This window comes from Myxocyprinus asiaticus, chromosome 36 (genome assembly GCF_019703515.2).
Source record: "Myxocyprinus asiaticus isolate MX2 ecotype Aquarium Trade chromosome 36, UBuf_Myxa_2, whole genome shotgun sequence".
Lineage (NCBI taxonomy): Eukaryota > Metazoa > Chordata > Actinopteri > Cypriniformes > Catostomidae > Myxocyprinus > Myxocyprinus asiaticus.
The window spans coordinates 20725909-20748928 of NC_059379.1; the positions used below are offsets into that span (position 1 = coordinate 20725909).

Genomic DNA, 23020 nt, shown 5'->3' on the forward strand with positions numbered 1-23020 from the left:
GTGTAGCCATGATTTTAGAGAGTGAAAAAAAAATCAGAACTCAGTTGATTAAGGGAGGACAACACATTTTTGAACAGAACCAACAGGCAAGTGAATAGTGACAACTAAACACAATGTCAATCCAGTGTGCAAGTTCAGGACCAAAGGTAAAAAGATACAGGTCAAGTCCAATCCAATCACCACCCAATCACAACGAGCTATTTGGATGCCTTTAAATCAGTCACAATGGGTTACACAAATGCCTTTGACTTTTCACCGAACCAATGAGTTACACAGACACCAAACATCGTCTAACATCGAAATCACAAGACCACAGATGGGACACTGTGCTGCAACTGACAAATGAGTATGTATGGATGGAGAGTGGTACAAAAATAAAATAAGGAATATATCTGACTGCTGTTTCCATGTCAGGCTAAACCAATACAAATACCACAAATGTATAAAATAAATGTAAAGGATTTTGTTGATCATATCAAAGGCATTATTTACATTAAATGTAAGTGTTAAAAATGTAATATGGCATTACTTGGCACAGCCCTTCTGGAATTTAAGCTGAGAGCTGTGATTTGTAACATCGTACCTGTAGCTGGTTTCTAACAGGTCTAAGATGGTATTTTGCTGGTACAAGAAGACCATTAGCTGTAGACCATCTTGGAACAGCAAAAAAAAAAAAAAAAAACATCACACCATGATGAATGGTCAACCAGCTAATGACCAGCTAAGACCAGCTGGACACCAGCTACCATGTTCCAAGACACAGCTACCAACTTAATCTGGATTTTCCAGCAAGGTAATAATAATTCAGGGCTATCCGCTAGAGACAAAATAAACTACTCAATAAACAGGGATGCAATATGACACTTTGATCATGTGATCAAGATGTCTGCAGATGCACAACCAGAAACCATTAGGTTTTTGACTGGTGCATGACAAGTACCTTTTGGGGGGGATTTGTTAAACTCCTTTTCAATGCCTACTGTTAGGAGCTGAAATGGAAACCAGCAGACAGAAGAAGGGTCAAAGGTAACAGGGTTCCATGGCAACAGGTACCATGGTTACATGCATTACAGCATGCAAAGAGACATGGCTGTACGAGGACTGAACTGTACCATGCTGTTTGTAGATAGGGGGTTTTCTATAGATATTATCTTTGACTTTTGTCTCTGAGAATGGAAGAGAGACAGAGAGAGTGTGATAGGAGCAGTGGAGGGAGAAAACGCAGAAGAGAAAGAAGATGAATAAAGAAGCATGAGTTATTAAAGGATGGAATCAGGGCAAAAGAAAGGGCAGCAAATGTACTGAGCAAGATATTCAATATATATGAACTTCATCTCATAATTGTCATGTCCTGAAATGTTTGTGGTCAGCATGCAACAATCAAGCAATTCCTGAACTTTTAAGAAATGGATTTCAAATATGTATTTTTCTGCATTCTGAATCATGTGTTTTAAGTCATAAATAACGTACAGCTTATCTCAGTTTCAATTTAGAACATGCTTTGCTAGAGACTGCAGCATAAAATGTTGAGAGGAAAATAGGGAGATTAATGGTGTAATTTCAATGACACAATGTCCTAATAATTGACACAGCATGTGTATCTTTGCAACTTGTTTAGGTCAGCCCAATCTCACGATTGTTCTTAAACATTACCTCAAGGAAATATTTGTATATAATCTAAAACATGTGGGTCATTTGCAGAGCAGTTCAACATTGGAAACAGGAGATGTCATCAAAAAAATTTAAGGAAATGCCATGGTCAGAAAACACATGAAACTGATAATTAGGTTGATTTGAACTATATCCAGGAATGACTAATGGCAGTAAAAACAATTTGATGTACTAATAATAGGTATTTGCTTACTTCAGCAAAACATACATGTGCATTGATACAAATGCAATAGGTGTACAGAGCACAAAATGACTGTGATCTTTATGAAAATATCATGAGGCACAACATGGCAGGATATTAATTTTTATTATTCAGTTTGACAGAATAGTCAAGGGTAGGTTGCAAATCTGATGATCCAAATGTTGTCGTAATAAATTATATGTTAGAGGTATACCTGAAGCTAAAGTGTATGAGTTTTAGCAAAGTGACAAGCGGGCCTACCTGGGATGTGGAAATGGCGTGGGGCAGCAACATATGTAGAGGAAGGAGATTTGCCATCAGAGTAGGTGGACAGACTGGGGGTACTTCGCCCGCTTTCACTACCTCCGGGAGTGAAGGTCACACCAGACACAAAGGAGAAAAGAAAAGAAGAAAGGGTGAGTTGCAAACAACTAGAATTAAACTGCTTTGAGTCACAAACCATTCAGCTCTGATTTCAACAACCTCACAATACAGCCAGCTAAAATTCACTGAAAACTAATTTGCTTTTGCATTTGAGATGAAAGTATGCTGCGTTTACAGTGATGGCATCTGTTCAGCAGACAATCAAACTTATGTGCTCTGCTTGAATAGAGCAGGTAAAAGTGTGGTCACACTAGGCGTTAAGCATGTGAAATCATTGAGGATATGATGTCACACTTTTCGGTTTTTAATAAATAAAATATATAAATACCAAGTAATAATACATTAAAAACTATTTACTATCTACTTCACTTTCCTGCAACACTGCAAATCATGCAGCATAGAAGTTTGTATCCTTTGTATTGAGCCAAGAGGTTAATCTGAGACATTTTGAATCTCTATGTGTCAAAGTCTTTTTGTCATATAAATTGGCATGGTCTATTATGAGTTCACCAAATCTCCTGCTTTCACCTGCGTGTAAATGGAAGTGAATAGAGCCAAAGTCTAGTGTGATTGCACTTCAAGTCACTGAGCGGATCTGAATTTACACTCACTGAGAATAAAGACAGCATTTACTGTCATCGGCAGGCTGAGCCATGAAGTTATTAGCATCTTTGGAGGAAGAGATTAACTATTGATAATCACACTCAATTATCAATAGAGTAAAGGAGAGGAAAAGAGAGAATCTCTAATTCAGCTTTTCAAAAACAGTGTTCTACATTGTATTTGTGAGATGGTGCGAATATGCAATTTGAGTACATGGACATTAAGTAGTTTGCAAATCAAGAGATATCTCTTTTTCTGTCTCCTTTTTCTTTTTCTCTTTCACACACAAACACGCACACTTGCAAATTTCCTTCAGACACATGCACACGCCATTAAATACACAAAGTGCTGTTAGTTAAAATTCACCCTCTATCAGGTTAAAATCCACACATCTGGAACTGGGAGAGTAGGAAAGTGTCATAAAATTGACCAAACATACACATATCACAAGACTACAGCACATTGTGGAGTATGAAGATTATCAGTCTTCTCTCAAGGCTCTTACAGTAATTTCTCATCAAGAAGGATGTCTTAATTCATCACATACTTCTTGGATTTATTAAAGGGATAGTAAACCCAAAATTAAAATTCTGTCATCATTTATTCACCCATGTTGTTCCAAACTCAGCCCACAATATTCACTGAAACATCTCATTCTGTGTACTGCATAATAAAGTCATTCAGGTTTGGAATGACATGAGGGTTAATAAATGATGAAAGAAGTTGTATTTTTGGGTGAATTTTTCCTTTCAAGGCAACATGAAATCAATATGGGCCTTTTTTCACTTCTGGTCTTATTGTGAACGTTTAAACATTCTGTTGTTAATTCTCTTAAATGGAAATGTAATCACTTGATCTTCCTCTGAAACAACTTTCATGTTCTGCTGACATCACCTAAGCCAGGCAAGCTATAGGATAATGTTAGCCAATATCCAAATAGTTATTGAAGCACTGTTTTAGTAAACAAAATTCTAAAACATTTAGATCTGGCACCATTCAGGTCTGCATTCAGGTCTGGCTCCATTCTGGAACACTCAATTTTCATGATCCATGTAATTCCCAATGGATGAAATCAAGTTTTTTTGCAATTCATCCTGTTTTCCCTGGTAATACATTATGTGACATTACAGAAGTAAAATGTGTTGCAAATGGGGTTTCACACTGACACTCAAGGTAATCACTACATTGTGTTTTGAGATTATATCAGCCCTGATTGCACTAAAGCAGTATTCTTTATCATTCCTACCATCCCATGCACACGTGTTTCATCACTTACACCTATTCAGTCAATTAACAGACTTAAATGTTTAAATGTAATTTAATATATCTTAAAAAGGAACCAAACTCAGTTGGCAATATTACAAAATCGAGGCAGCCATGTGCAGTCTTTGCAAACCATAAGGGATCCCAAGTTTCCTCTTATGTGGGTCCTTAACCAATAAAAGGTCAATTAGACAGCTAAGTGAATCATAAACAGCACACTACATCCATAACCTCAATGCCAGGGGCGGACTGGCCATCGGGAGAACCGGGAATTTTCCCGGTGGGCTGGCCACGAAACGGGGCCGAATGGGCCGCGATAAGCTGAAATGGGTCGCCGTGTTATGCAGAACGGGCCACAAAACGGCACCACGATAAGCCGAAGGGGGCTGCATATGCAGAAAAGGACAGCGACACCCCCCGCTCAACAACTTTAGGGCCAGTTTCTATGTAAAATCCCGGGCCGATTACTCTTCCCAGTCTGCCCCTGCTCAATGCGCTTTCATGCTGCATACAAACTTTGGCCTGGGATTGCAGGGCCGAAGTTTATGCCACTGCGTTTGGCAAACCACCAAAAATTACAACTTCACTACAGCTTTGGCCGTATAATCTTCTCCTGTGAACTTTATTCCCACTCTCTCAACTTCTTGCAGAGAAACCACAAAACAGAAATTTCTAGCTTGATTTACAAAAAGTAAATATTAAGAGTTTATATTCTTGCTTTCCATTATCTTTTCCTCTTTTTCTCAGGCATCAGAACAACAGACAATGGAATGGTCCATGGCAAAGTCATATGGCTTTATATGTCTCTCAGTAACCCACCAGTAACCTAACCAGAGATGCTCACATTTTTAGTTTCACAGTTGTGGGGTAGTGATCTCTCTTCCAATACACCCCAATATATTCTAATCCCCCTTCACACATGGATTTACCATGCGTTTTCGGTGAACGAATCCCAATCGGATAGCACTTGACTGCATTTAGGTATAAATGCACTCGAGACGTATTGTGAACGTATTGTGATCAGATCACTAAAACCACATTCATAGGTGGTCAGGGACTGATTCTGACCACATTTTATTGTGTAAATGCTAAAGCATTTTCGTTATCTGCATACAATAACATAAGTAGAAATTAATATGGGTAACACTTTACAATTAGGTTGTACTCGTTAACATTAGCTAACTAAATTGGTTAACATGACGTAATAATAAATAATACTTTTACAGCACTTATTAATCTTGGTTAGTGTTAATTTCAACATATGCTAATTTTTTTTTTTTTAATTAAAAGTTGTATATGTTAAAATTAGGTAATGCATTACAAATTAACATGAACTAACCAAGATCAATTGTATTTACATAAATTAACATTAACCTTGATAAATAAAAACTGTAAATAAAAAATATTATTTACTCTTAGTTCATGATACATAATTAATGATAACAAATACAACCTTATTGTAAAGTGTTACCGTAATATGTAAGTGACATTTCCATTTTGTGTAGTAAGTGCGATCAAATCACTATCCGATCACAATGGTATTGGAATGCCAGGTGTAAATACAAACCAGCAGAAGAGGATCCAGATATTATCCAGATACACAATGCATATTAATGCAAGGCCTAAATGGGGCCTAAATGAAGCAATATACATATCTCCACCTGCAAATATTTGCTGGTCTAAGCGAGAACTCTTTTAAGACAATTATGGAGAGTGTGCAAACATGTTGAACGTTTTAACATTTCAATAAAAAAGAGACAGCCACAAAGTAAATGGCAACAAACATAGTCACTTTGAATCTCAAATGCATGGAGGGAAATTTCACCTTCACAGATGAAGCACAACAACAACTACTGCAAGTAAATACATATTGATGCTCACCACCAACAATCTCATTCGTCATTGTGCATAAATTACTGTCTTTTTACAATGAAGATCCACAAGTTTTCCATGCAATCCCACTGTACGTACAAACTCTCCATAAAACATAATAACAGCAAGCATAAAAAACAGAGTGGTCCAAATACTGAACCTTGCAGTACACCAACAATCTCACGTCACTTTAATACATTGGTGACACACAGTGAAAGAGAAACCAGGACCAGAGGATCCGAGGTTTACCATGAGAGGGCAAACTGAGGTGCAGGGCTGGCCTAGGCCTTTCACACTTTGCTTCGTGTTTGAATCCTGTCTCAATTCCTGTTCAGGAAAGGTGGATGAAGAATAGAGTAGTGATATCGTGTGTATAATTAGCTAGTCCTTCATTTCTAGATTGCACACAAAACCCTAAGGGGCTCAACATTCAGCAAGTCTTGATCTGTGGTTCACACATTGCAATCCAATACCAACAGCACAGGATCCATAAATAACACTATGAAAATGAACTGCAACATAACTTGGTCGAATTGAAACTTGTGCGTTTTCTGACCACTTTAACTGTAGAAGAAAATTTAAGCAGAAGTTTATCTAGGATGCCTAAAGCTATATTTTTCTCCAGAACTCCATGTGGCAACAAATAGAGGTGCATCTCAATAAATTAGAATGTCGTGGAAAAGTTCATTTATTTCAGTAATTCAACTCAAATTGTGAAACTTGTGTATTAAATAAATTCAGTGCACACAGACTGAAGTAGTTTAAGTCTTTGGTTCTTTTAATTGTGATGATTTTGGCTCACATTTAACAAAAACCCACCAATTCACTATCTCAAAAAATTAGAATACATCATAAGACCAATAAAAAAAACATTTTTAGTGAATTGTTGGCCTTCTGGAAAGTATGTTCATTTACTGTATATGTACTCAATACTTGGTAGGGGCTGCTTTTGCTTTAATTACTGCCTCAATTCGGCGTGGCATGGAGGTGATCAGTTTGTGGCACTGCTGAGGTGGTATGGAAGCCCAGGTTTCTTTGACAGTGGCCTTCAGCTCATCTGCATTTTTTGGTCTCTTGTTTCTCATTTTCCTTCTTGGCAATACCCCATAGATTCTCTATGGGGTTCAGGTCTGGTGAGTTTGCTGGCCAGTCAAGCACACCAACACCATGGTCATTTAACCAACTTTTGGTGCTTTTGGCAGTGTGGGCAGGTGCCAAATCCTGCTGGAAAATGAAATCAGCATCTTTAAAAAGCTGGTCAGCAGAAGGAAGTATGAAGTGCTCCAAAATTTCTTGGTAAACGGGTGCAGTGACTTTGGTTTTCAAAAAACACAATGGACCAACACCAGCAGATGACACTGCACCCCAAATCATCACAGACTGTGGAAACTTAACACTGGACTTCAAGCAACTTGGGCTATGAGCTTCTCCACCCTTCCTCCAGACTCTAGGACCTTGGTTTCCAAATGAAATACAAAACTTGCTCTCATCTGAAAAGAGGGCTTTGGAACACTGGGCAACAGTCCAGTTCTTCTTCTCCTTAGCCCAGGTAAGATGCCTCTGACGTTGTCTGTGGTTCAGGAGTGGCTTAACAAGAGGAATACGACAACTGTAGCCAAATTCCTTGACATGTCTGTGTGTGGTGGCTCTTGATGCCTTGACCCCAGCATCAGTCCATTCCTTGTGAAGTTCACCCAAATTCTTGAATCGATTTTGCTTGACAATCCTCATAAGGCTGCGGTTCTCTCGGTTGGTTGTGCATCTTTTTCTTCCACACTTTTTCCTTCCACTCAACTTTCTGTTAACATGCTTGGATACAGCACTCTGTGAACAGCCAGCTTCTTTGGCAATGAATGTTTGTGGCTTACCCTCCTTGTGAAGGGTGTCAATGATTGTCTTCTGGACAACTGTCAGATCAGCAGTCTTCCCCATGATTGTGTAGCCTAGTGAACCAAACTGAGAGACCATTTTGAAGGCTCAGGAAACCTTTGCAGGTGTTTTGAGTTGATTAGCTGATTGGCATGTCACCATATTCTAATTTTTTGAGATAGTGAATTGGTGGGTTTTTGTTAAATGTGAGCCAAAATCATCACAATTAAAAGAACCAAAGACTTAAACTACTTCAGTCTGTGTGCATTGAATTTATTTAATACACGAGTTTCACAATTTGAGTTGAATTACTGAAATAAATGAACTTTTCCACGACATTCTAATTTATTGAGATGCACCTGTATGTGGAAAATTCCTTATTATTATTAATAATAATAATAATAATAATAATAATAAAATAGGCGTAGACTAGAGTATTTATGCTGCGAGTGTCACAATGACCTGTGCTGTTTGTTGTAAATATACAAGGGAAAAACAGCTAATAAATTCTGTTGTTATAGGGACAAAAATATACTTTATGTTTTATAAAAAATAATACAAAATACAGTTTCAAAGGCAGTACATTTTTTCAATTCACCAGCCATTGGCAGGTGTGGAAAAAAGTTAATTTATGACCCTGCAATAGCAGGAACCTCATGCAGTTTTGACATTAGTTGTGTTAAAGCTCATTTTCAAAATTCTTCATACTGTCATGGGAAGTCAATCAAATAGTCAGTCTTTTACCTATCAAACATTCCAGGCACACATTTCAGTGCACTGCATTAAAGTTCACACAAGTGCAGTATGTGTTGGATTGGTACTGAGCAAAAGCCTGCAGGCAGAGCTGTGCTACCTCTGAAGTAAGGGATGTAGTTGTGCTGTTGGAGCATGGCCAGGGTGGTAGGGTTGAGAGGCAGGGCCACACCACTGATCCCTGCCTGTGGAGTGTTTCGACCACTGCTGCTGTACAAAGGTAGTGGGGAGGACTCTCTGGCAATGCCATAGGAGCTATTCCTACCCGAAGTTGGTACAGTCAACGTGTTGGAATAGTCTGGATGGGTGGTATATTTGACACCCAGGTATTGCTCTGAGCAAGAGATCCCATCCAGTCAGGGAAGAATGGAAGCAATATGGGATTAGCAACTATGCTGAAAACCACATTATGTTTGAGTTAAAGTACTTTGTTCGAAAATCATTGTAGAACTGCTGCAAAAATGGTCATTTGAAACATTCTGTATCAAATCTATTGATTGTGTTTCATAAAATAATTTTAGAATGCAACTCTTTGTGTGATGGTGTAAAACAGTGGTTCTTAACTGGTTTTGCTACAGGATCCATATTTTAACACAATACCAAATGTAACCTGTATTTAACATGTTCTGGGATGTACTTTTACTTTGCATACTTTTATTAATGGCTTTGAAGGATGAGGGCATGTCATGCTACCTGTCTATGTTGACAACTACCTCATTTGTCAACACTGTAAAAAGTGGTAACCTACAGTTGTTACTTTAAGAAGCTAGTTCTACCTGCTCTGAGCCTTGAAATGAGTTTTGTCAGTGCAACCTAATGTATTCAGCTTGATTTAGTGATGTAAAATTATATTCCTTGATATTGACTTGAATTAAACCAGTTAATTTAGATATCAGCACATAAAGTAATTTTTTTAGGTTAACATTTTTTTCAGAGACTTTTTTTACTGTAGAATTTCCAGCCTTTAACATCAACAACAAAAGAAAATTTAAGGGTTTTCTCCTTTTTAAAAGTTAATAAGCCTATTAATTGGGCTATCCTACCTGTGCATGATTATATGGTTAGCTGTATTTTATTATTTGCATTTAGCATTGATTTTTCCATGCTCTCCGCAACTCTATCAGAACAGATGAGAACCACTGTTCCCTATCTGTCACTCACTCGAGATTGTGTCGATGTAGTGACACTAGGGGTCACTCTTGGGAGCCCGAGACACCTCTGGTCTTTGAAAAAAGGCCAATGAAAATTGGCAAGTGGTATTTGCATGCCACTCCCCCGGACAGACGGGTATAAAAGGAGCTGGTATGCAACCACTCATTCAGATTTTCTCTTCGGAGCCGAACGGTCATTCTCACTGAGCTGAATACTACTCTTCATTCACCTCTGCTGGATCTGACGGCACATTTCAGCGGCTTCTCCCCCCTCTGCACTGGTGCACTGCAGAGAATGCCCCTGGGCGCTTCGGCAGAAATAAAAGAGTATATTTCTCTAAAAGAGTATATTTCTCTAAAAGAGCGGCACACACGGAACGTCTTTTTAAAGACGCGTCTTTCTAAAGATGCTTTTCCGATTGTGTGTTATTCCTGGTTGCGCTCGTTATCTCTCGCCTTCTGACGGTCACGAACACTGTCTTTCGTGTCTGGGCACTGCTCATGCGGAGACAGCATTCGTGGATAGTCATGTTCTCATTGCGAGGATATGTCCATGGCAACGTTGCGGTAGCGGCTCGCCTTCGTAAGAAAGCAAGCCACCCCATAGGCTCCCCACCTCGGTCCTTTTACCCACGGGAATGAGGCCAGTGCGGCTAGCACTGGGGGTGATTTGGGGACCCCAATGGGACCGCCTCCGCCGGGTATCCCCCCGCGGACCTCCCATTCCCCAGCATGCTCGTCTGCCCCGATCGGGCTTCCGGATGAGTCCGCCGGCTCGTCTCACGGCGAGTTCGGCTGGTCCGGACCGTCCGACTCGGCTACGCGATTCACTTCGCCGGGTGTCCGCCCAGGTTCAGTGGTGTCCACTTCACCTTTGTGAAGGATGAAAATGCTGCTACCTTGCGCAGAGATCGCTACCCTCCTACGGAAAGGTGCGATAGAACCTGTCCCTCCAGCCGAGATGAAGAAGGGGTTTTGTAGCCCCTACTTCATCGTACCGAAAAAAGGCGGTGGTTGCGGCCAATCTTTGACCTGTGAGTTCTGAACTAGGCTTTACACGGACTCCCGTTCAAGATGCTGATGCACAAACGCATTCTGGCGAGCGTCCGGCATCAAAATTGGTTTGCGGCGGTAGACCTGAAGGATGCGTACTTCCACGTCTCGATCCTTCCTCGACACAGATCCTTCCTGCGGTTTGCATCCGAGAGTCAGGCGTATCAGTACAAAGTCCTCCCTTTCGGCCTGTCCCTGTCTCTTTGCGTCTTTACGAAGGTCGCAGAGGTTGCCCTTGCCCCATTAAGGGAGGTGAACATCCGCATTCTCAACTATCTCGACGACTGGCTAATCCTAGCTCATTCTCGAGACATGTTGTGCGCACACAGGGACCTGGTGCTCTCACACCTCAGCCGACTAGGGCTTCGGGTCAACTGGGAAAAGAGCAAGCTCCTTCCGGTTCAGAGCATCTCTTTTCTCAGTTTGGAGTTGGACTCAGTCTCCTTGACGGCACGCCTTACTAACGAGAGCGCCCAGTCGGTGCTGACCTGTTTGAAGGCTTTCAAACAGAAAACAGCGGTTCCGCTGAAACTTTTTCAGAGGCTCCTGGGGCATATGGCATCCTCAGCAGTGGCCACCCCGCTCGGGTTGATGCATATGAGACCGCTTCAGCACTGGCTCCAAACTCGAGTCCTGAGATGGGCATGGCACCATGGGACACGTTGCGTGGTCATCACGCCAGTCTGTCACCATCTTTTCAGCCCTTGGATGACCTCTCGTTTCTACGGGCAGGTGTTCCTCTAGAACTGGTCTCCAGGTGCGTCGTGGGCTGGGGTGCTGTTTGCAATGGGCATGCAGCCGCCGGCCTCCGGATGGGTCCGCGACTGCATTGGCACATCAACTGCCTCGAGTTGTTGACAATTCTGCTCGCCCTGCGGAGGTTTCGGCCGTTGATCCAGGGCAAGCACGTGTTAGTTCAGACAGACAACACGACAACGGTAGCTTATGTCAATCACCAAGGCTCTCATTGTATGTCACAACTCGCCCGCCGTCTCCTCCTCTGGAGTCAGCAGCACTTCAAGTTGCTGCAAGCCACTCACATCCCGGGCAACCTCAACACTACAGCGGACACGCTGTCATGACAGGTTACCCTCAGGGGAGAGTGGAGACTCCACCCTCAGGTGGTCCAGCTGATTTGGAGTCGATTCGACAGGCACAGGTGGACCTGTTTGCCTCCCAAGAATCCTCCCCACTGCCCGCTCTGGTACGCCCTGACTGAGGCCCCCCTCGGCATAGACGCGCTGGCACACAGCTGGCCCCCTGGCATGCGCAAATATGCGTTTCCCCCAGTGAGCCTGCTTGCACAGACCCTGTGCAAGGTCAGGGAGGATGAGGAGCAGGTCATCCTGGTAGCACCCTACTGGCCCACCCAGACGTGGTGCTCGGACCTCACGCTCCTTACGACAGCTCCCCCCTGGTGAATTCCCCTGAGGAAGGACCTTCTTTCTCAGGGACGGGGCACCATCTGGCACCCGCACCCAGACCTCTGGAATCTCCATGTCTGGCCCCTGGACAGGACGTGGTGGTAGACACAATCACTCAGGCTATGGCCCCCTCTACGAGGCGCCTGTATGCCTTTAAGTGGCGTCTGTTCGCTAAGTGGTGTTCTTCCCGTCGGGAAGACCCCCAGAGATGCACAGTCGGATCAGTGCTTTCCTTCCTGCAGGAGAGTTTGGAAGGGAGGCTGTCCTCTTCCACCTTGAAGGTGTATGTTGCCGCCATAGCAGCACACCACGACGCAGTCGACGGTAAGTCCTTAGGGAAGCACGACCTGATCATCAGGTTCCTAAGAGGCGCCAGGAGGCTGAATCCCTCCAGACCGTGCCTCGTTCCCTCATCGGACCTCTCTGTAGTTCTTCAGGGTCTACAGAGAGCCCCCTTTGAGCCTTTGCAGTTAGCTGAGCTTAAGGTACTCTCCTTGAAGACTGCCCTCCTGACTGCGCTCACTTCCATCAAGAGGGTAGGTGACCTGCAAGCGTTCTCTGTCAGTGAAACGTGCCTGGAGTTCGGTCCAGGTTACTCTCACGTGATCCTGAGACCTGTGCCCAAGGTTCCCACGACCCCTTTAGGGACCAGGTGGTGCAAGCGCTGCCCCAGGAGGAGGCAGACCCAGCCCTGTCGTCGCTGTGTTAGGTGCACGCTTTACGCATCTATTTGGATCGCACGCAGAGCTTTAGAATCTCTGAGCAGCTCTTTGTCTGCTTTGGTGCACAGCGGAAAGGACTGAACTGTCTCCAAGCAGAGGATCGCCCACTGGCTCATTGACGCCATAACTATGGCATATGTCACCTAGGACATGCCGCCCCCGGTAGGGCTACAAGCCTATTCTATCAGGAGTGTAGCGGCTCCCTGGGCCCTGGCCAGGGGTGCCTCTCTAACAGACATTTGCAGAGCAGCGGGCTGGGCAACACCCAACACCTGTGCAAGGTCTACAACCTCCGGGTGGAACCGGTTTTGTCCCAGGTAGTGGCACGCAATACAAGCGGATAAGCCCGGGATAGCTGGCCGGGTGTATCGCTTGCACATAGCGCTTTCCAGCTTCCTTGGAGCTGAAGACGTGCGCCATTAATTACCAGTAGTGTTCACAAACTTTGTTCCCTGGTTGACTTCCTCCGAGCCCTGTGGCAGTTGAGTATTCGGAGAGACTCGCTGCCGGCCCAGTACACGCGTAAACTAAGAGCCCTGTTCTGGGGTAGGTGCTCCGCATGTAGCGGTTCCCTGTAAGGCTAACCCCATGCGATTATATATCTTCTGCGAATTCGTTTCCCTGTTGGCAAACTGCATCTTCCTTGGGCAGAGACCCTCTGCCCCAGTCTCCATGTTTGTAGTAACTCGTTCCCCATTGGGCAGGATCTACCTTGAAGACTCCCCACATGGTTGGAAAGAGCATGTGACGTATTTTTCCACTTAAATATCCCCCCCTCTCTTTGGGCGAGGTGTGGTCTCCGCGGTGTCTTACCCTTGGGAGGGACACCCCCCGACTAGACCTGGCGGCCCAGTCGGATAATCCCCCTTCTTTTTTAGGGAGTGGAAAAAAAGAAGGGGAAAAGAGGCCACGACTGGGTTAAGCCTGTCTCTACCTTTTGGGTAGTCAACTTGTCCCCAAAAAGGGCCGTTCGACACTCATAAATATGTTGGGGGAGGTTAAGTGTCGACCTGGTGTGCTGGCTATGAGGCACACAGTAGTCTGCCCACCACACACCGCCAGTTCACGTAACACAGTTCAGCCAATTGTGGCATTTTGTATAGGGACCCCTAGTGTCACTACATCGACACAACGTCGAGTGAGTGACAGATAGGGAACGTCATGGTTACTTGTGTAACCTCCGTTCCCTGATGGAGGGAATGAGACGTTGTGTCCCTCCTGCCACAATGCTGAACTACCCACTGAAATGGCCGGACCTTATATCGGCTCCTCAGAATAAAACCTGAATGAGTGGTTGCATACCAGCTCCTTTTATACCCGTATGTCCGGGGCAGTGGCATGCAAATACCACTCGCCAATTTTCATTGGCCTTTTATCAAAGACCAGAGATGTCTCGGGCTCCCAAGAGTGAGCCCTAGTGTCACTACATTGACACAACGTCTCATTCCCTCCATCAGGGAACGGAGGTTACACAAGTAACCATGACGGTATACATGGCAAAACAATAAAATGTTTAAAAATCCACCCAGTTCACTGAAAAGACATAATTACACAGTTACTCTGAAAGTTAAGAATGTTTGTGTTTCTAACTGAGTAACCATGTGAGAATCAATGTGTAAGTGGAGGGATACCTGGTCTGCTGTAGGTTTGTGGTGAGCGGGAAGGGGTATAGCGGCCATAACCCCCTAAAGAGCTGTTGGAGCTGGGACTGGAGGGCCTCCACTGGCGAGGTGACTTTTCTCCATCTCCCTACAAAAAAGGAGGCAGCATTTCAGTCTAAGATTACAAGCAATTAACATTAGACAATAAATAAATTTAAATGGTGATCAGTAGGGCACACAGGAGGAGACTATCAGCCTGGAAAAGAAACACAGAGATGTCTAGTCCAATAATCATTCTTCTGTCTCTTAACTGCTAATAGACTGATCATTGAGTGATCACACAACAAAGCTTTCAAACGAACTAAAGATGATTAAAAACATACAACACAATGCTGATCATGTCACCAAACCACAACAACCGATCACAAAATTGAAAGAATATGAGGAAACAGTGACACAATAGGGCCAGGTTCTTCATGTCAGATCTACTGTACCTCAGTTGGAGTAGGAGTGAGTTGCAGGGGTGACTGTAAACAAAGAAATCAAATGAGTAAGATGGTCTGGATATGTTAATGAAAACACAGTGGAGACTTTCTCCCACAGTTGCTCTGCATTGCTGAAACTATACTGTAATCTTCAATGAGTAAAAATATGCTTTTTAGCCAAGCCTTGCTGGAGTAATGCTAGATGATGATGATTAGAGGTAAAAGATGCTTAGATTTGAAAATGACACAGATGTAGTAACATACAGTAAGTACAAACATGCTCAAACTGTTGTATTTTGCAATCTTTTTTTTTTTTTTACTTTATTCTTTAAAGTCACCTGTAAAAAGTACGAACTTTAAAAGAGAAATGTCAAATCGTGGACATAAGTAAGTTACTCCCATTTGTGAGTGTGTGTAAGGGTGTGTTTGTACCTCTCCAAAAGTTCTGTCCTCCACAGGGTAGCTCACATAGGGGGAATATGAGAGCATGTCAGGCCTATCAATGTTGTAGATTGCTTTGATTTTAGGAAGAGCAGCCAGATCCTTGTAGTCCAGAAGTTCATCACCCAGTTTTGCCTTTTGATAAAGGGGTCAAACAGGCAGACATCAGAAAGAACCATTATGAAATAAAAGCGTTTTCCATGCACATGTTGCCTTGTGTTTTGCTGCCCACTGGTGGCAAACTCAAAAATGAAAGTAGTAATAATATGTATTATAAAGCAGTGGTTCTCAGCTGGTGGGTAGTGAACCAAAATGGATTGCAGGTCTATTGTGGGCAAAAATAAATTTGCATTTTATTATTTGCATTTAGCTAACCACATAATTGTATATACTTAGAATAGCAAATCAAATAGGTTTATCAACATTAAAAAAGGGAAGAGAAAGCTTTTTTTTTTTTTTTATTAAAATAAAAGGCCATGCGTCCAATCGCTATAGTATTTTGCCACAAATGCATCTTAGTAACTAGCCAAATTATGCAAAAATGGACAACATGGACATCTCTGAAAACCATGAACAAAACTACATTTCAGTCAGTATCAGAATGACTAATCAAGTTAATATGGGAATGTCAGGTTGTTAGAATTTGGTCTTGGAGGACTAGATCTGCTATGCTGCAGAGCAATTATGAAGACTTGCTACTGCTAGAACATACACAGACATATAGTACTGTGTTGAGCATGTGGATATGCTGCTGCACAACTAGACAAATGCAAGACATTGTGCATTGAGCATGATGGAAATTCTGCTGCTGCACAATTAGACATACAGACAGTACCCATGTAGCAGATCTAGACCAGTGGAGCTGGAGTGGAGGAGTGTTTCAGAGAAAAACTCTCACAGCGCGCTGCAGTGAAACAAGTTTATCTGCAAAACTGAGCAATTTCAATGTTAGACAAATAGAAAGTACACAAGTTGATTAGCTAACAGATTACATGTCAAAGGACCTATCAGTTTACACCATGCAAACTGATTGGCTTAATGCATCATGTGTGAACGAGCTGATTTGCTTACAGATAACAAGTTCAAAGAACCTATCAGCTTGCGCCATGTAGAGTTTTATAACTGAACTTCAAAAATACGAGTTCACTTGCAACAAGGGCAAACAAGGTTTGTGCTGACCACAATGGTTTGTATGGTAAATAAATGGCTGCGGAGAGCATGAAACCACTGAAATTCAATAAACAATTTTAAAACCAAGCACTTAAACTATAAAGACAGCATAAAACTAAAAAGTTTTCAGTGTTCAATGTCATAATCATTTGGCATAATGAGACTATGCAGTTCAAGGTAATATTAATCCATTTCAAATATTAGATTTTAAAAGCACATTTTTGTTTAGTTTTGTATGTTAAACACTTTTTTGGGGTTGCCACTTGATGTCTAATTTAAATTTTGGGTCCTGAAGCAAAACCAGTTGAGAGCCACTGCTTTAAAGCTGCGGTTCTCAATCAGGGGGCTGGAGCCCACAATGGGGCCTCTGCAAACATCCAAGGGGGCTTCAAGATGTCTTAAAATTATTTAAAATAAATGTATTAAAAACAGCAAAGAAATCAAGATTGTAATGTAATCTAACTTACTCAAACTAAACTCAAAATGCGTAGCTGAGTGCTCCTTTCTGAGGGACAGGACAGCCTATGAATATTGTTTTAGTTAGTGGGGGGCCTTGGAGACTAAAAGTTTGAGAACCACTGCTTTACTGTTTGGAATATTTTTTAAGGTTTGCACTTACATAGATAACTCTGCTAGGGGAGCCTGATGTATTGGATGCAGGAGCAGAGGTGATGCTCTCAGAGGAGGTTCTGGTCACCTGGAAACAAAGACAAAGTGAGGAAAACAAATAAAAAGACAATAAACCATAAGAGTACAACAAAAGAAAAGAAAAACATTGCAAAGTTCTAGTGCATATTTTTTTTTCCCACTTGAATTCAATTGAATTTGTACCCCTGTATCAAGTGACTATCATTTATGGGCCCAGCTATGAGTGAATATAGAGCAATTTAAGTGTGGCTGTTTGGATGCAACAATGGTTCATTAATAAGTCTTCGATTTGGTAATGAAGGATAAATCAGAAAAGCAGATCAAGATTTGTCAACAGAAACGATGCTTATTTCAGTGTATTGCCAAAACTGCTTGTTGTAGGACAAAGGGTGGATTACTTGTTACGTGTTACGTAAATTACGTGTCATAAAGAAAACATTTTTTTATTTAAAAAATACCAACAGACACCAAGCAGACAAAACATCAGAGAGTCTAGAGTCGAGGCAGTCTTCTTGCAATATTATAAAAGATTGGCCAATTCATTAGTAAAGCATTCATAGCTAATCAGTGTTTCTTTTAACCTGTGGACTAGTCATAATCAGTTCACAGCATCTGTACAGATGAGGTTAAAACTTATTCTTTGACTCCTGATTATTTTAATCAGGATTTGGTGGGTGTGCCAGTAGCCTGGCAGTGGTCTGGCAGTCCCAGTTTGGACCAAAGTGAGCACTGTATTAAAGCTGAAAGCAGGTTTGGAGGTAAGCCCATGCAGCTGGGAGGGGCCGCATAACACAAACCTGCTCAGGTACATTTGAATGGAGATCACTGAGCTGAATCCGCACCTGTTTCTGCAGGGAAAGGGTTATTACAGTGAACGGCTACCACACACTTCACATTACCTACGTTTAAGATTAGCATTTGAAGAGTTAATGTTTTTTTCATTATATATTTCAGAACATGTCAGGCATCTAAACCAGTCATGCATTTATCGTCGTTTGACAACAGCGTTGTGTCAATTCAAAATGCCTTTGTAAATAAGGATAAGCTATTAATAAATTCTACAGCTGTGCCGACTGTCATTCTTAGGGGCTGTTACTGATTCAAGTTGCTATGAAAATGACAAATTCTTCATAGACTTTGGGCTTAAAAGAGATCCGTGCTTCCGAGAAGTCTCTATAGTACTCTGCTCACAATCTATTCTATTTGGGTTTTTATTTTTTTTTACCTTACTCTTTTCCTCTATACGTGCTGCATGTCTGCAAGGAGGATGCCAGATGGAAGAACCTGTGAAAGAGAAATATGAAAATAACTCAAATTATATTTAAATAATACCTCAGTCCAACAGTTTATCTCACATTTCCCTGCATGTTCTATTTAGTTCATTTAAATTAGCTAATGTTTAAATTTTTAACTTGTTAAATGAAAGTTAACTTAAAAGGATAGTTCACCCCAAAATGAAAATTCTCACATCATGCCATCCTAGATGTGTGTGACTTTCTTTCTTCTGCTGAACACAAACAAAGATTTTTAGAAAATTTCTCAGTTCTGTTGGTCCATAAAATGCAAGTGAATGGTGGCCAGAACTTTAAAGGTCCAATGACTCCAGTGGTTAAATCCATGTCTTCTGAAGTGATATGATAGGTGTGAGTGAGAAACAGATAAATATTGAAGTCCTTTATTTTTACTATAAATCTCCACTTCCTTCTTTTGTTTTGGCGATTCACATTCTTCGTGCATAACTGGGAAGGGGGGAGAATTTATAGTAAAAACATGACTTAAATATTGAACTGTTTCTCACCCACACCTTCATATCACTTCTGAAGTCATGGATTTAACCACTGGAGTCATATGGTTTAATTTTATGCTGCCTTTATGTTCTTTTTGGAGCTTCAAAGTTCTGGCCACCATTCGCTTGCATTGAATGGACCAACAGAGCTGAGATATTCTTCTAAAATTCTTTGTTGATGTTCAGCAGAAGAAAGAAAATCATACACATCTGGAATGGCATGAGGGTGAGTAAATAATGCAAGAATGTTCATTTTGGGGTGAAATTAACTACAGTCAGATTGAGAAAAGGCTTCAATCTGATTCTGCTTCCTTAAACCAGAGCCCTGTCTAACCATAAATCTCCTCTGACAGACTACAGAGCTGTAAATCTCTGTGGTAAATCACTGTGTAGAGTCCACAGTGAGGCTGTAGTATTTCTACCACTGAGGTGGCACACACTTAAGAGAATGAATAAAACGGCTTCATCCCATGATGTCAAATATGCATTTTCTTCTTTCTAATTTAAGACAAACTGACTATGGAATGTATTCAGGTCTTGCATGTGACTGAAGTGAGCATTTAACTCATTACAATTGTCCATTCTTCAATTATTAAACTACAAAAAACCCATGAACCTATCCATACATGCTCTAGTCCAGGGCTCTTCAACTACTTTCTTGCGGGGGCCAGATTATCCAGATGAAAACTTGGCGGGGGCCAAATTTTTTTTTCCGTATTTATCTTAGCTAACACTTTCATCACAATTAACACGTTACTTAAAAAAAAAAACAAACAAAAAAAAACGTAATACAGTGCATTTATTCATATTAAAATAGTCACAGGTTCGCTGTATATTGAATTATAATTTTTTTAAGATCTGGCCATAAATTCCTTCATAAGATCTGGCTGAAGAACAAACATGACTTATACTCTTAACGAACAAACACTTTTTAATCAACTTTACTTTGAAAAAAAAAACAAAACAAAAAAAACATCATTTTAATATTTTAGAAATTATTAAAACTGAGGAGAAACATTTAGATCTGCTAAAGCCCTCTCACTATATCAACCCACATATGAAAACGTCATGGTTACTTGTGTAACCTCCGTTCCCTGATGGAGGGAACGAGACATTGTGTCGATGTAGTGACACTAGGGGTCACTCTTGGAGCCCGAGACACCTCTGGTCTTTGATAAAAGGTCAATGAAAATTGGCGAGTGGTATTTGCATGCCACTCCCCCGGACATACGGGTATAAAAGGAGCTGGTATGCAACCACTCATTCAGGTTTTATGCTGAGGAGCCGAGACAAGGTCCAGCCATTTCAGCGGGTAGTTCAGCGCTGTGGCAGGAGGGACACGATGTCTTGTTCTCTCCATCAGGGAACGGAGGTTACACAAGTAACCATGACGTTCCCTATCTGTCACTCACTCGACGTTGTGTCGATGTAGTGACACTAGGGGTCCCTATATGAAATGCCACAACTGGCTGAACTGTGTTACATGAACTGGCGGTGTGTGGTGGGCAGACCACTGTGTGCCTCGTAGCCAGCACACCAGTTCAACACGTAACCTCCCCCAACATAGCTATGAGTGTCGAACGGCCCTTTGGGGACAAGTCGACTACCCAAAAGATAGAGACAGGCTAACCCAGTCGTGGCCTCTTTTCCCCTTCTTTTTTTCCACTCCCTAAAAAAGAAGGGGGATTATCCGACTGGGCCGCCAGGTCTAGTCGGGGGGTGTCCCTCCCAAGGGGAAGACACCGCGGAGACCACACCTCACCCAAAGAGAGGGGGGGATATTTAAGTGGAAAAATACGTCACATGCTCTTTTTGACCATGTGGAGAGTCTTCAAGGTAGATCCAACCCAACGGGGGAGGAGTTACTACAAACATGGAGACAGGGGCAGAAGGGCTCTGCCCAAGGAAGACGCAGTTTGCCACCAGGGAAACGAATTTGCAGAAGATATACATCGCATGGGGTTAGCCTTACAGGGAACCGCCACATGCGGAGCACCTACCCCAGAACAGGACTATTAGTTAGCACGTGTACTGGGCCGGCAGCGAGTCTCTCCGAAAACTCGACTGCCACAGGGCTCGGAGGAAGTCAACCAGGGAACAAAATTTGTGAACACTACTGGGAATTAATGGCACATGTCTTCAGCTCAGAGGAGATGAAAGGCGCTATGTGCAAGTGAAACACCCGGCCGGCTATCCCGGGCTTATCCGCTTGTATTGCGTGACAGTACCTGGGACAAAACCGGTTCCACCAGGAGGTCGTAGAACCTTGCAAAGGTGTTGGGTTTTGCCCAGCCTGCTGCTCTGCAAATGTCTGTTAGAGAGGCACCCCTGGCCAGGGCCCAGGAGGCCGCTACACCCCTGGTAGAATGGGCTCGTAGCCCTACCGGGGGTGGCATGTCCTGGGCGTGATATGCCATAGTTATGGCGTCAATGAGCCAGTGGTTGATCCTCTGCTTGGAGACAGCGCTTCCTTTCCACTGTGCACTAAAGCAGACAAAAAGCTGCTCAGAGATCCTAAAGCTCTGCATGCGATCCAAATAGATGCATAAAGCGCGCAACGGACACAGCAACGACAGGGCTGGGTCTGCCTCCCCCTGGGGCAGCGCTTGCAGGTTCACCACCTGGTTCCTAAAAGGGGTCGTGGGAACCTTGGGCACATAGCCCGGTCAGGGTCTCAGGATCACGTGAGAGTAGCCCAGACCGAACTCCAGGCATGTTTTGCTGACAGAAAACGCTTGCAGGTCTCCTACCCTCTTGATGGAAGTGAGCGCAGTCAGGTGGGCAGTCTTCAAAGAGAGTGCCTTAAGCTCGGCTGACTGCAAAGGCTCAAAGGAGGCTCTCTGTAGACCCTGAAGAACTACAGAGAGGTCCCATGAGGGAACGAGGCACGGTCTGGAGGGATTCAGCCTCCTGGTGCCTCTTAGGAACCTGATGATCAGGTCATGCTTCCCTAAGGACTTACTGTCAACTGCGTCGTGGTGTGCTGCTATGGCGGCAACGTACACCTTCCAGCCTCCCTCCCAACCTCTCCTGCAGGAAGGAAAGCACTGATCCGACTGCGCATCTCTGGGGGTCTTCCCGTCGGGAAGAACACCACTTAGCGAACAAACACCACTTAAAGGCATACAGGCACCTCATAGAGGGGGCCCTAGCCTGAGTGATTGTGTCTACCACCGCAGAAAGAAGGTCCTTCCTCAGGGGAATTCACCGGGGGGGGGGGCTGTCGTGAGGAGCGTGAGGTCCGAGAACCACGTCTGGGTGGGCCAGTAGGGTGCTACCAGGATGACCTGCTCCTCATGCTCCCTGACCTTGCACAGGGTCAAATATGCGCAAATATGCGTTTCCCCCAGTGAGCCTATTTGCACAGGCTAGGGGGCCAGCTGTGTGCCAGCGCATCTATGCCAAGGGGGCCCCTGGTCAGGGTGTACCAGAGCAGGCAGTGGGAGGATTCTTGGGAGGCGAACAGGTCCACCTGTGCCCATCCGAATCGACTCCAAATCAGTTGGACCACCTGAGGGTGGAGTCTCCACTCTCCCCTGAGGGTAACCTGCTGTGACAGCACGTCCGCTGTAGTGTTGAGGTTGCCCAGGATGTGAGTGGCTCGCAGCGACTTGAAGTGCTGCTGTCTCCAGAGGAGGAGACGGCGGGCGATTTGTGACATACAACGAGAGCGCAGACCGCCTTGGCGGTTGACATATGCTACCGTTGCCGTGTTGTCCGTCTGAACTAACACGTGCTTGCCCTGGATCAATGGCCGAAACCTCTGCAGGGTGAGCAGAATTGCCAACAACTCGAGGCAGTTGATGTGCCAATGCAGTCGCGGGCCCGTCCACAGGCCAGTGCCCATTGCAAACAGCACCCCAGCCCGTTTTGGAGGCATCCGTCGTAACCACAACGCACCTGGAGACTAGTTCTAGGGGAACACCTGCCCGTAGAAACAAGA

General features: G+C 43.3%; 1 protein-coding gene across 5 annotated transcripts in view; it reads right to left on the reverse strand.

The window, feature by feature from the left end:
- Nucleotides 1–23020, reverse strand: part of LOC127427291 (actin-binding LIM protein 2-like) — a 95832-nt gene that overhangs the window by 13196 nt on the left and 59616 nt on the right. The window contains exons 8-15 of one of the 5 annotated variants that reach the window (XR_007894921.1): nucleotides 18517–18575; nucleotides 17263–17340; nucleotides 15465–15608; nucleotides 15042–15074; nucleotides 14578–14695; nucleotides 8697–8930; nucleotides 2114–2215; nucleotides 1113–1166 (exon numbers count right to left, since the gene is read on the reverse strand). Coding sequence is in view for 1 of the 5 variants with exons in the window: in XM_051674799.1 (XP_051530759.1) it covers nucleotides 1113–1166; nucleotides 2114–2215; nucleotides 14578–14695; nucleotides 15465–15608; nucleotides 17263–17340; nucleotides 18517–18575 (555 nt within the window). In the remaining 4 variants the exon portion in view is untranslated. Of the gene's footprint in view, nucleotides 1–1112; nucleotides 1167–2113; nucleotides 2216–8696; nucleotides 8931–14577; nucleotides 14696–15041; nucleotides 15075–15464; nucleotides 15609–17262; nucleotides 17341–18088; nucleotides 18140–18516; nucleotides 18576–23020 lie in introns of all 5 variants that reach the window. The other 4 variants (XR_007894922.1, XR_007894923.1, XR_007894924.1 and 1 more) reach the window with 4 other exon arrangements.